This window comes from Manis pentadactyla, chromosome 4 (assembly GCF_030020395.1).
Source record: "Manis pentadactyla isolate mManPen7 chromosome 4, mManPen7.hap1, whole genome shotgun sequence".
NCBI lineage: Eukaryota > Metazoa > Chordata > Mammalia > Pholidota > Manidae > Manis > Manis pentadactyla.
The window spans coordinates 19,367,250-19,379,494 of NC_080022.1; the positions used below are offsets into that span (position 1 = coordinate 19,367,250).

At 56.1% G+C, this 12,245-nt stretch overlaps 3 protein-coding genes across 5 annotated transcripts in view; 2 read left to right on the top strand and 1 right to left on the bottom strand.

Moving 5' to 3' along the window:
- Positions 1-12,245, top strand: part of CNKSR1 (connector enhancer of kinase suppressor of Ras 1) — a 59,311-nt gene that overhangs the window by 28,800 nt on the left and 18,266 nt on the right. The gene's annotated exons all lie outside the window — the stretch shown is intronic.
- Positions 382-8,332, top strand: FAM110D (family with sequence similarity 110 member D). Of its 2 annotated transcripts, none has more exons than XM_036914827.2 (2): positions 382-578; positions 6,232-8,332. In XM_036914827.2, the coding sequence occupies exon 2, from the start codon at positions 6,326-6,328 to the stop codon at positions 7,136-7,138; it is 813 nt and encodes a 270-aa protein (XP_036770722.2). In that variant the 5' UTR covers positions 382-578; positions 6,232-6,325; the 3' UTR covers positions 7,139-8,332. The 2 variants fall into 2 exon arrangements, with proteins under 2 accessions (XP_036770722.2, XP_036770721.2); XM_036914826.2 differs by lacking the exon at positions 382-578 and adding an exon at positions 4,016-4,399.
- C4H1orf232 (chromosome 4 C1orf232 homolog) lies at positions 8,448-11,452 on the bottom strand. The gene is made up of 4 exons (XM_036914271.2): positions 11,325-11,452; positions 9,909-9,992; positions 9,702-9,799; positions 8,448-8,791 (listed from the first exon to the last, which is right to left on the bottom strand). The coding sequence occupies exons 1-4, from the start codon at positions 11,406-11,408 to the stop codon at positions 8,506-8,508; spliced, it is 552 nt and encodes a 183-aa protein (XP_036770166.2). The 5' UTR covers positions 11,409-11,452; the 3' UTR covers positions 8,448-8,505.

The following is a 12,245-nucleotide window of genomic DNA, read 5'->3' on the forward strand; positions in this document are numbered from 1 at the left end:
ATGTAATAAATCATGAATTAGTCACATCTTTATTTCCTTATTCATCCAACATGGCTGGCTAGCCCTTTAACAAAACACCCACACAGGCTCCACAATAATTAATTCAGTCATCTTGGATATTTTGATGACATTCTCTATGTAAAAAATCAAGCCATACTCTTCAACCTGTAGTTAGGAAGGTATAATTATCAAGGTAAGACAGATTTCTTGCCCCTGAGTTCCGTGAGAAACCTGTTTCTTCTCCCCGTGTTCCCCTAATTTACTTAATCCACCTACGTTGGATGTTTTTTGTGCCTTGACCTCAGCCTGGAGGCGCCTTGATGAAGACAACGGTGGAGGGGGGAGATGCTGGAGATGTTGACGAAGATGTGGTGACATGATGGGAGCGAGGACTGCAGTTGGGGCTGCCCCCATCCAGTCCTTGCTTCAGGCCGAAAGACTTGAAGTTCCTCCGCGCCGACAGCCAGGCAAGCAACGGGCAGCGAGGGCAGATGCACGCCGCCTGCAGCAGAAGCGGGCCGGCAGGGCGGCTCTGCGGCTCCGACCAGCTCTTCCACCTGCAGGCGGGGGGACCGCGGGTGAGTTACCGCGCCTCTGCGCCTGGCTCCTCACCGCCTTCCCGCGGGGCTGTGCGGGAAGTCGGGGAGGCGCTGAGTGCCCAGCACCTAGCCGGGCGCCCAGCACACAGCACACACGCGGTGACTGCAGTTGGTTTGGTCGTTCCAGCCAGGCGGTAAGCTCTGTGAGAGCAGAAATCCCGTCCCATTCCCGTCGTTCATTAGCAACACGTAGGCGCGCGCGTTGCATGGCACCTTCCCGCCACGACCCCTGCCCTCCTCTGATCCGATCGCCGCCCTGCCGCCCGGGCGCACCGGGCAGCGGCGGCGGCGCCGGGCTCCGCCAGAGGCCGCACCCCTCCGAGGGAGAGGGAGCCAGGCTATTGTTGCGCCTGAGATTCTTTCCGAAACGGAAAGCCGTGAACGGGAGGACGGCAGCTCTCACCCCTGCGGGCGCATACGAGACGAGGAGGGGCGCCTCCCGGGGGCCGCTGGGCGTTTCCGCCGCCGCGCGGCCCTCCCGCTCGGAACTCTCGTCCTGGCGCCCACCCCCAGCCCCTCACTGGGCCCCCATCTCCCCTGGGCCTCCCGGAGCCCCTTTCTGAGCCTGCCTTTCCTCAGGGCCCCCCTTCTCTGCAGTCTTCTAAGCCCTCCTGAGTCACCCCCTCAGGCCCCCAGCCTCTTGCCCTCTCTGAGACCCTGGCTCCTGCTGCCCTCGTGGTCTACTGCTCTTACCGTCCCTCCTCCCCTTCACTCCAGCCTCCCATCCACCCCTGTCAGAAATCCCTTTGGCCCAGACAGACCTCCTCTTTGATAAAGCCCCCACCCCCATGTCCCCGCTCTGTTCATCTCCGTCACAGCAGCACTGCTGTCACTTGTGCTCAGTCCTTCACGCCTCTGCATGCCACCCACCCGACACCCAAAACAAGCAGGCCTAGCTCCCCGAGAGCAAAAACCATGTCTGACCCGTCTGCTGACCCCACAGCACACAGCAGTGTTCAAAATGATTTGTCCATGGCAGCTGAGAGGGAAATTGTGGGATCAGAAAAAAAATGACTGAGGCCAAAGGTGGCAGGAATGTGTTGGTGGAGCACAAGGGCTAAAGAGCAGATTCATCTAACGTTTACAAGCACCTTGAGGTGCCAGGTGCTTTCTCAGTCAGCGCTTCCTTGTGCCACACAAGAACTGGGTCTTATCATTCCCATTTTACACAGAAGGAAACTCAGGGTAAGTTCTTGCCAGAGGTCCCACAGCCAGTGAGTGGTGAAACCAGGATTAGAATCCAAGGCAGGGCTGAGGTATTGGATGGCTGTGGCAAGAGGACTGTGGCTAGCTGGTATGGGAGGTGGCATGTTTCTCGTCTCTGACAATGTGGTCCGGGGTCTGAGGCTGGATCTGAAGGGCCTCCCTGACCTGCCTCATTATTCCCAGCACTGACCAGAGCTGCTCTCTCACCCTCCCTCCACCCACTCCTAGAAGGAGCCAATTGAGACTCAGGCCCATTACGATCATCCTCAAAGTGATCCGGGAATGAGCTCGGAAACAGGAAAATAACATGTCTCAGATTTGATCTCCCCACTGGTCTGAGGTGCTGGCTCTGGAGCTGGAAGGAGTCACTTTAAGGATCTCCCTGGGGTCCCATGACCAGAAAGATAAATGATCTGGTTGGAGACAAGTGTGACCAAGAGCCAGGCAGGCCAGCAGCTGTAGCTCCTCCTCATTATCTACCCCCTCCTGCTGACTCTTTCAGGGCTTTCTCACCCAGAAAGCTAATCCAGTTCGACCTCTCCTCCGTGACCCTGCTCTGCCAGTACGGTAAAGGGTCTGGGTCCACTGGCATCATGGGACAGGAACTATCACCTGCTCAGCTTGGGAGCTCCTGAGAACACACTACACTCCTTGACCATCTCCCACCTCAATCTCCTGAGGGCAGAGCTCTGTCTGCCCTGCCTCCAACTGGGAACTCCTGGGACTGGGGCTGTCTCCCCCACCTACTGAGCACTCCTGCGGGGAGGCTGGGTCACCCTCATCAGACCACCGGCTGCCCCAGGGCAGCACCTGTGTTCCACTCTGATTCCCTTTTCTGTAGCCCAGCCTCTCTCCTGGGTCCCCAGAAAAGCACTGAGAAGGGCCTCTGCCTGCCCTTCCGTCCAACCCAGATGCTCTTTTAAGACCAAAGGGTTGGGGGTGGTATCTGGAGTCAGACACAACAGCCCCATCCTCCCGCTCCTTCACAGGCCAGGTTTCCTGCCATTGACAGCATCCCAGCTGGGCTCTGCCCAGCCTCCATATTTAACCCCTTTGTGACCAGATCTCAGGGCTATCGGCCTGGACCCCTGAACCTGAAATTGAATGAAAGTATCTATATCACTGGCTTGTTTTGAGGATTACATGTGTTAATTATTGTGTGAAGCACTCAGAACAGAGCCTAGATGTATTACTCTCTCAGCAAAAGTTAGCTACTGTCTCTAATGGTGTGAACTTGGATCAGTCATTTCATCCCTCGTAGTCTGTCTCCTCAGCTCTCAAATGGGGGAAATAATAAAATCTACTCCCCAAAGATTGTCCTGGGGATGAATTGTAATAATGAACATGAAAACATTTTGTAAAGTGCTGTAGCAATACAATATGGAATTCTCATGGACAAAACAAAAACACCTCCCTTTAGGTAATAAAAATCTCTTAACCAGCAAATTTGGTCCTCTCAGTTGTCAGACAGATCACCTTACTTGAAAGGAGGAGGATGCGCTGGGAAGAGTGGATTTGGTGTTGGGCTTTGGCAAAATCCCATCCTCTTTCCTTACCTACCAAATTGGGTGGTCACCCTAATGGGCCCCCTGTCTAGGGTCCTTGGGAGGGACAAAGGAGGTCAGAGAGCACAGGTGTGAATGTGCTTTGCAAACATTAAAAAGTGCTAGAAGGAGGGGAAGGGATTTGTGGAAAGTGGCCAGTTAGAGGGGGTGGGACCCCTTGGCAGGGGCTTTGTTTTTGAGTTCTGGGTGAGGAGCTCCCCCAGCACCAGCATTGTGGGGACAGGACTCCTTCTCGAGACATGAAGTGTCAGATAAGAAACTGCGCCAGCTCTCAAGTCTCCAGTGGGAGCAGAGGAGGAAGGAGGCCAAGGGACCCAGGCTTAGCCCCCACGATCATCCCTGTATTGCCCTTTTACCAGCCATCAGAGGACCTTGAGCAGAGGAACCTCCAATGGGCTCCCAGGTGACCTTCATGCCAAGACTTGCTGGGACAGGCTCAAACTGTACATCTGCAGCACCATGTCCCCACCCTTAGGCTGCAGATTCCTGGCCTCACCCTTAGGGAGAGGAGGCTTGACACCATCCATGTACCCAGATCAGGACAGGTCTAAACCTGCTACAGAGGGGCAGAAGTACCGTCAACTAGAACCCTGCTCTGCCTGCCCATTCTAACCAAGCAGATCTGCCAAGGCCCAGCAGAGGGGCCGACCCCACAGGAACAGCCTGTCTCTCAAGGAAGCCTGGCAATCAGGAGACCTCGCTTGGGGTCCTGGCTGTGCCCAAGCTCACTGTGTCTCTGTGCAAATCATTTAACCTGTCAGGGCCTGTGTGACCCTTTGTAAAATAAAGGAGCTGGATCTGGTCAAAGGTCCTCTCCAGTACTAAGACTGTGACCAGGAAGGAGTTAACCGGAGGCCAGGCTCTGGGTCAGGAAGGCGAGGGTTAACCTGGGGGGTGGAGGCTGTCTCGGCTTTTCCTGTGGAGAATGAGGTTTGGCCGCCACCAAAGTTACTTCCAGTCCCTGTTGTCCCTCCTGCCCTTGGTGTGGCCCTGCCCAGGGACCCCTGCATTCGTCCTTCCTACACAGAGGTGAGTGCATCCTGAGCCCAGGGCAAGGGAGGGAGGGCACCCAGGGACCCAAGGGCAGGGAGGCTGATACCGAACGAGGGAGCACAGTCGCCCAGTCCGTGTCCAGAGCTGAAGCCTCGGGCAGAGCTCAGACCACTAACCCTGGGGCTGGGAGAAGCTGGGCGAAGGCATAGAGAGCAAAGGACGTCTGCCGGGTTTCTAGCATGGAACATCTGTGGCCGGGCATCAAGGCCAGCCCAACAGGCCGGGAAGAGGCAGTGGACGGCAGACTATTTTGGTCCCTGTGTTTAGGGACTTTTTATAGCCTCGCCGCTCAGGCCTGGGAAAAGGAGGGGAGAGGAGGGTTCCTATGAGGTCAAGCAAGCACAGCGTCCTCCTGGGACCTTGGAATCTGACCCATTGCCTCGTATAGTCCTTGGAAGCCAGAAAGGAGGGCACTGCCAGGCTCTCCTTGCTGCCCAGCCAACTACCTACAGGCTGATGTACGAGATACTAGATGGATATGAGTGTACAAGTGTGTTCTGTACATGTGTGGTGTGTATGTTAAGTGTCTGTGTGCAGAAAGCTGAACAGGTTGCACTGGGTGGGTGGGGTTGGCAGGGTCCCTGCCCCAAGGCCCTTCACTGAGGCTCCCATCCCACAATCCCTGGCAAGTTCTGTTCTTTTGTTGCCTCCAGACCCAAGGTCCCCTCAGCCCCCAGAATGGCTGTGTCCCTCTAAGCTGAATGGTGGATGGGGGGAGTAGGGGACAGGGGTGGGGTGGGGTATGCTGAGCTGTGGGTGGCCCATTCTGTTACTGCTAACAGAACTGTCAGCTCTTGATTTACAGCCCCTCTTGGCCCTCTTCCCCAGCAGAAGAGAGATAGGGAAGGGTCACAGGGGTTTCAGGATGAGAAGGGGGCAGAGACCCTGAGGGCAGATTTTCCCTGGGGGTGTGCAGGTTATTGGGAAGAATTAGTGGAAGGAACTTTTCAGTGAGGCAAGGGGCCTATCTCTAACGGAAATTGCTTGATTTTTATAGCAGTAATTGAGGGAAGTTCAGACAGGCAAGTGAGAGATGCAGTCTGAACTAGTTCTGGATAGCAGGGCAAGAGACCCGGGTTCCAGTCCCAGGCTCTAACTTCCATTAAGTCCTGAGCAAGCTCCCTCCTTTCTGGGCCAGTCTCCTTTTCTATGAAATGGAAGCACGGAGGTAGACAAGCTTTGTCTATGTTTACAGAGGAAAACTTTCAGTGGGCATTCTGGAATCCCCTCGGTGGGGGCACAGAGTCAGTGGCAGGTAACTGGCTGACGGGACCTGCTGACTACCTCCCTCTCCTTCCCCAGTGATCCCCCTGGGCCTGGGCAGGGCAGCCGGCTGCAATTACTGGTGGCTCCTACCCTGTGGTTCCATCCTTGACCTTGGTGCTTGGGGGAGGGAAGGGTGGGTCCTGCTGGAGCTGCCTGTGGCTGGGAAGCCTCCTTGTCTTGGAGTCAAAGTTGCTGGGTTGGGAAGAGGTATTTTTTCCGGTTAAGGCCACTTTCGGGAATTGAGCTGGGACCCAGCCCTATTTCCTTTCCCAAGTGTCCTGCTTGCTGATGCCTGCTTGGCATGGCCCTGTGGCCAGACTGGGGCATCCTCAAAGGGGCAAATATTTTTGGGTAGCCAGGGAGACCCCTCTCCCCAGTGTCTTTGAGGGATGGGGGAAAGGATAGCCTGAGCTTCTGCCCCCTGGACATGGCACCTGCTGACCGGTGGGGGAGGGGCATCTGCTGAACCTATTCCCAGGAATGCCTGCAGGGGAGGCGCTGGGGCATCTACTCTCTCCCTGACCATTCCTCTCTCCTGGCAGGTCCCAGGGAGCCCCAACCAATTGCTCTTGGCTCCTCAACTAGCTGCCTACCTTCAGTGGCATATGGGGTATTGTCCTACCCAGCTCTCCTAAGATGCTTCTGGCCTCTCCCTCCACCCCGTCCAGAGGACGGACCCCCAGCGCAGTGGAGCGGCTGGAGGCCGACAAAGCCAAATATGTCAAGACTCACCAGGTGATAGCGCGACGCCAGGAGCCAGCTCTCCGCGGGGGTCCTGGGCCACTCACCCCGCACACCTGCAACGAGCTGGGGGCCCCCGCATCACCCAGGACACCCAGACCCACCCGTCGGGGCAGTGGCAGGCGGCTACCAAGGCCTGACTCCCTCATATTCTACCGCCAGAAGCGGGACTGCAAGGTTCTGGTGAACAAAGAGAACGCCAAGGGCCAGGGACTGGTGCGGCGCCTCTTCCTGGGCGCCCCCCGAGACGCCACCTCGAGCAGCCCTGGCCCAACGGAGCGACCCGCGACTCCTGGGGGTTGGGCTGCACCCCAAGATGCCCCGGAAGCGGTGGGAAAGCGGGCGCTGTGTCCCACGTGCTCGCTGCCCCTGTCGGAGAAGGAGCGCTTTTTCAACTATTGCGGCCTGGAGCGAGCACTAGTAGAGGTGCTGGGCGCCGAGCGCTTCTCCCCGCAGAGCTGGGGCGCCGACGCCAGCCCCCAGCCCGGGACGTCGCCACCTCCTGGCTCCGAGGACGCTAGTGACTGGACGCCCAGCGACGGCGGCGCGGATCGCGCGGACGGTGCGGGCGGCGGCGGCTCTGCAGCCGCGGGCTCTGCACGGGACGGGCGCCCCCCGGTGTCCGTGGTAGAGCGCAACGCGCGCGTCATCCAGTGGTTGTACGGCTGCCAGCGCGCCCGCGGCTCGCCGCGCGAGTCCGAGGTGTGACTGCGGCGGCCCGGGAGCCGGCTCCCAGAGAATCAGGGGTCCTGACAGGGCCAAGAAGCGAGCGCGGGGCTGGGCCTGAGCACGGGCAGGGGCGCCCTGTCTCTGAGCGCCGGGTGTGTGAGGAAGCCCTTCCTTTTGGATCTGTTTCCCCACGTGAACCTTGGAAAGGTGGGACAAAATTATCTCGGTCTTTCCCAGCACAGACAGTGGAAAGGGAGGGGGCGGCCTCTGCGCCCCTGTGGAGACCAGGTCTGGGGAGTGAAGACAGGTGGGAGAAAAGAGAATCTGCTGAATAATAAAAAGGAGTCATGAGGTTGGATTAGAGAGCAGACCGATGGGGAAGGGAGCGAAGCGAGTTTGCGTTTAGCGCATAGGTTTCGGAGTGTGGGTTCCAGGGTAACTCTGTGACCCTGGACAAACTCTAACCTCCCAGGAGCGCAGCTGCATCCCTTGTTCATAAAAGTATTTTCGATATGGTCATAAAGCGCATAACAAAATGGGCGGTTTATAGGAAGTACTCATTAAGTAGTAGCTGTTATGACCACTACGGAATTAGTATTAACACTGTTATGGCCATTCTGGGGAGGGGATGTGCTCCAGAAATCTGGGGTCCACCTCACCTATCCGGAAAAGGCCCCCTTTCCTGGAGCTTTGCTGTCCGAGTTTGGTTATGAAAGAGTGGATGTGGAGGATTCAGAATTGAGGACAATAAGGGAAGGAACCCTTCAAACCAGGATTTTGCCACCTGCAGCCTCACATCCTGCCACTATCTTCCTTTCCCTCAAAGACACACAAGGTCACCTGTTTTCCTCACATGTTCACACCTCTTAAGACTTGTCACTGTCCTCTCCCTTTGCCTGGATTACCCCCCCCTTTCTCTCCACTCATCCTTCTAAGATTACGTATATTCATTCCCCCTCAGGAATTCCTGAAGTCTCCAGTCAGCCTCATCAATTTCGAGCTCCCAAATACAGCCTTATTTTTGTGCCTCGACTTGTCGCCTTATGTGGGACCCGCCTGCAGTTTGAGTTCCCTTGCTAGTCTGACCTTCCCCTAGTACAGGGGCGGTGCACAAAGCAGAGCCACAGGCAGTGTTTGTCTAATTAGGGGCTGGATAGGGCAATGGGGCCTGTCCTCTGGGGTTCCCCAGATTCCTGGAGAGTTGTACCCTAAATCGAACACAATCTATCCCGATACCCAGGCTGCCTCTGGTCTTTTTCTCCCTGTGTTTGTGGGGAAAGGTGAGGACCTCTCCAAGTGGACCCCGCCCTGAGGTTGCCCACCTGAAAGCACACGATCAGACGGACTGTCGGCCTAGGGTTTTTATAGGGGGAGGGGACGGGCGGACACCCCGTTGGGCGGCCCGGCTAATCGCCCTTGGGCGCAGCCTTCATCCTCATCTCGGCTAGTTTGTGGGTGAGGAAACCCCACTTGAAGCCGGGCACAGCATCGGCCTCCCCCGGATCTGGGCACTCGGCAGCTTCGTCTGCGACTTCGGGATCCGGCCCAGGGCTTGGTTCGGCGCCGCGCAGCACGGACGCCGCCGCCGCCTGCTGCTGCCACCTGCTGGCGAACGCGTCCCAGAATCCCGACCCGCGCCGCTCTGCCTCCGCCGGGGCCTCCGCCTGCAAGGCGGACCGCGCCGCCAGCGGGCTGCGGGAGAGGAGCCGGTCAGGCGCAGGCGGAGAGGCCCCGGGAGAGGACGAACGAGAGCAGGCGGGGTCCAGGGACTAGTACTGGAGACAGGGTAGCCTGGGCGGGTCAGGGTAAGAGGTCCGGGAAGAGGGGGCCGGGATCGGGATACCAGGGGAAGGGCCATTAAGGAGCGGTGCTGAGGCTGGAGAGGCGCCTCAGGTGTGAGGGGATGATCGTGGGGAGAGAGAATGCGAACACTGGGGCAAGCAGATAGCTAGGTCAGGGGGTCCTTGGGGAGTGTCAAAAGGGGTGTGTGACTGGGCAGGAGGAAAGGGCGGAGATGGGCTGTGTGCCAGAATAGAGGCAGGAGGAAGAGGAGGCCCTAGGTTCCTCCCCCAAACCACCCAGCATCAAAGACTTTCCAAGACATTGCTTCCTAAAATTGTGTGCTCCCGTCCTCAGGGGACTTGCTGAAAATATCCACCCCAGGCCTCAGCCCATACCTGCTCAATCAAAATCATTGAAGGATGTTCTGGGAATTTGTGTTTCTCACAAGCTCCCTGCATGATGAGGGTTTACACTAATATTTGGGAACCACTGATCTGGGCCACCTAGATACCTAAAGGTTCTTCTTGCCTCTCCTGATTCCAGGTAGATGACCCCTCCTTTGTGGGATGGGGAGAGAGAATTCAAAATATGCCTTCTATGGCCTCAATCCCAGCATCTGGTGAGTCCTTCAGAGATCTAACTTAATCTCCCAGATATGCTGATTTACCCTCTCTCCTGCTGAGAGAAACAGAAACAGCCGGTGGCTGGCTCTCCCCAGCCCTCTGTGGTAAGACAGGCCAGAAAGAAAGGACATGGGAGAAGGGAGACCCCAGGCCCATCCCAGAACATCACCCCCCCCGCAACACACAGACACACATACTGGTCAGCACAGGGCTCCGGTGGCAGCAGCTTGTCCTCATCTTCTTTGTTAAACAGAGATGACATTGTCAGCCAACCTTTCACCCCGACCCCCTGAACCTGGGAGGGAGGAGCTAGAATCAGGGAGAGGCCCCAGCACCACCTCCCAGGACCTCACTGCAGCCTCTGCCAGGCTCCCCAGGGCTGGGATGAAGAATGGAGAACTCACCCGGCGCACCAGCTGTGACATGGCATTGAAAGCCTCTTCGGTAGGTTCTGCCGTCTCAGACTCCACCAACACTGGGTTCCCCCTCTGGGACACAAGACCCCCTCCCAGGATGAGAGAGGCCCCAGAGGAACCAGACCTCCCTCCCCCACAGCTAGCCCGCTTCACAAACTCTGGGGACCACAACCCCCACAGAACTAAACACATGCCTAGTTCCCTCACACCTTCCATAAATGCATACAGGTAGATGACTGCACAAAGCTGCCAGTCACATACAGTACCTGTATGGTAGTCCCTATGGTCCCCTTGAGCACACATGCCTGCCTGCCCCCAAACACATCCATACACACCCAAAAACAGGCACACAAGGGCATATATGCTGATGTAGACATACACCTGTACATGAACATGCCTCCACATGGCTACGCTCTTCACCTGTTCATAAATGTACATGATGTGAGGCACCTATACAAGGATACATACACATACACCTGTACACTTACACAACTGCAGACAGACGCACAGAGGCCCACCCACAGCACACTGAACCTCTCCACCCATCCACAGACACCAAGACACAGATGTATACACACGCATGCACCATGCAAACAACACAAATGTCTTCACGAGGCACGCAGGCAGAGGCATCTGCCCAAAATGTACATACCTGAAAATACTTATACCCAGTTTACACCTACACATATGCCTTCCCTGGATTCCACACAGGCAGCAATACTAATACTGACCCACAGATATTTCTACACAAGCCCAATTTGGACACTAATCTCTCTAGACATACAGTTGCTCACACACACACATACACACTCACATGTATGCCCCACAGAACTAGTTCCTGCTCCTGTCACATATATTTGCATGACTGCTCCTTATCACAGCCTCTTGATGTAAGACTGTTCCCAATTTCAGAGCCTTTTGATTTTTTTAATGTCCGGACAAACATGGTCCAAGTATGGATCTGACCTGATGCTGCTATAGTGACCCTCTGGGTGCAAGTGCCACTTCCCCTACTCTAGGACCAGGGGGATCACTTCCTCTTAAGGCAAGCCATTGCACTTCTGCTCAGCTCTGGCCATTAGAAAGTTGTGGCAAGCTGAGTGTACCCCATGTGGCTACTGTTCACTACTCCTAGAAGGATTTATCCCATCTGGCAGCCCTTAAAAGAGACACTGACCCCCTCCTCCAATGGCCCCCAAGTCTTCTCTTATTCCTCAGTTTTCTTGAGTATCGTGGCTTTCTGACATTGTACCATGCCATCTGTCATCCCTGAATGTACTAATTGCTTCTGCACAAATGTGCCTTTCTCTCTCAAAGCCTGTTCCTTCCTTACCCTACATTGTACCTTTCACTCCTGCTGCCCCTCCACCCGTGCCCTACCCAGCATGCATGGATTTTACCCACCTCCTCTGCCAGTCCCTCCTCAGATTCCCCACTCAGAGTCTGTAGCACTTTGGACTTATAGGTTTTCCAGAAGGCCTGGTTCATAGTTGCAAGGGGAATGGGCCTGACACCAGGCACAGAAAGGTGGTGACTCCGTGGGCACCCAGTGGGTCTGTCTCCAGAAACTTGGTGAGGCTAAGAGCCTGACCCAGGGATCAGGTGACTTCATTAAAGATGCACCAGCCTCCCTAGCTGGCACAGTGCCCAGCAGGTAAACCTGAGACAAAGGAATCTGGGGTGGGGGCAAGATAGAGCCAGCTTCTGTGTCCCCCTTGTCTTGACCCATATTGGTCAAGAATAATGAAGACATCACTTTCCACGGAGACCTCCTTCCTGGGCCTAGGAGTACTTGAATTTGATCTCTTGGAATGCTTCCAGAAAAATCCTCTTCCATTCACAAAGTCTATTTACAAAGTCCTTGGGCCCAGGACCCACGCTGTTGCCCCTTGACCACAGCCATACCAGCTGTGCCCTCAGCAGGGCGCTACCCTGTGTCCCCACTCAGCCTCTGTGAACTGGAGTGGGAAGGTTCCAAAGCCCCCACTTGGTGCCCTGGGCTTACATTTCACTTCTCTGTCTGGGCTGGAAACTGATTCCTTTCCCCAGGGATGCACGTGCCTGTCTCCCTGTTTCCTGGTGATAGGTTCCAAGGAGCTGGAGTCCCTGAATTATTGCTGAGCTCTTCTGGGCAGTCTGGAAGGCACAGCCTCCGATGAATGGGGAAAGGCTCTCTGGCGCTCTCCCCACATCGACCGAGCACACTATACCTAGGCTGTATCTCTGCCTTTGCTGCCAGCCCACACCTGGGAATCCAGGGCTCAGGAGAAGGGGGCAAAAATGGGCAGTTCTTCTATGAGCACTTCCTCTTCTTGTGAGAGGAGC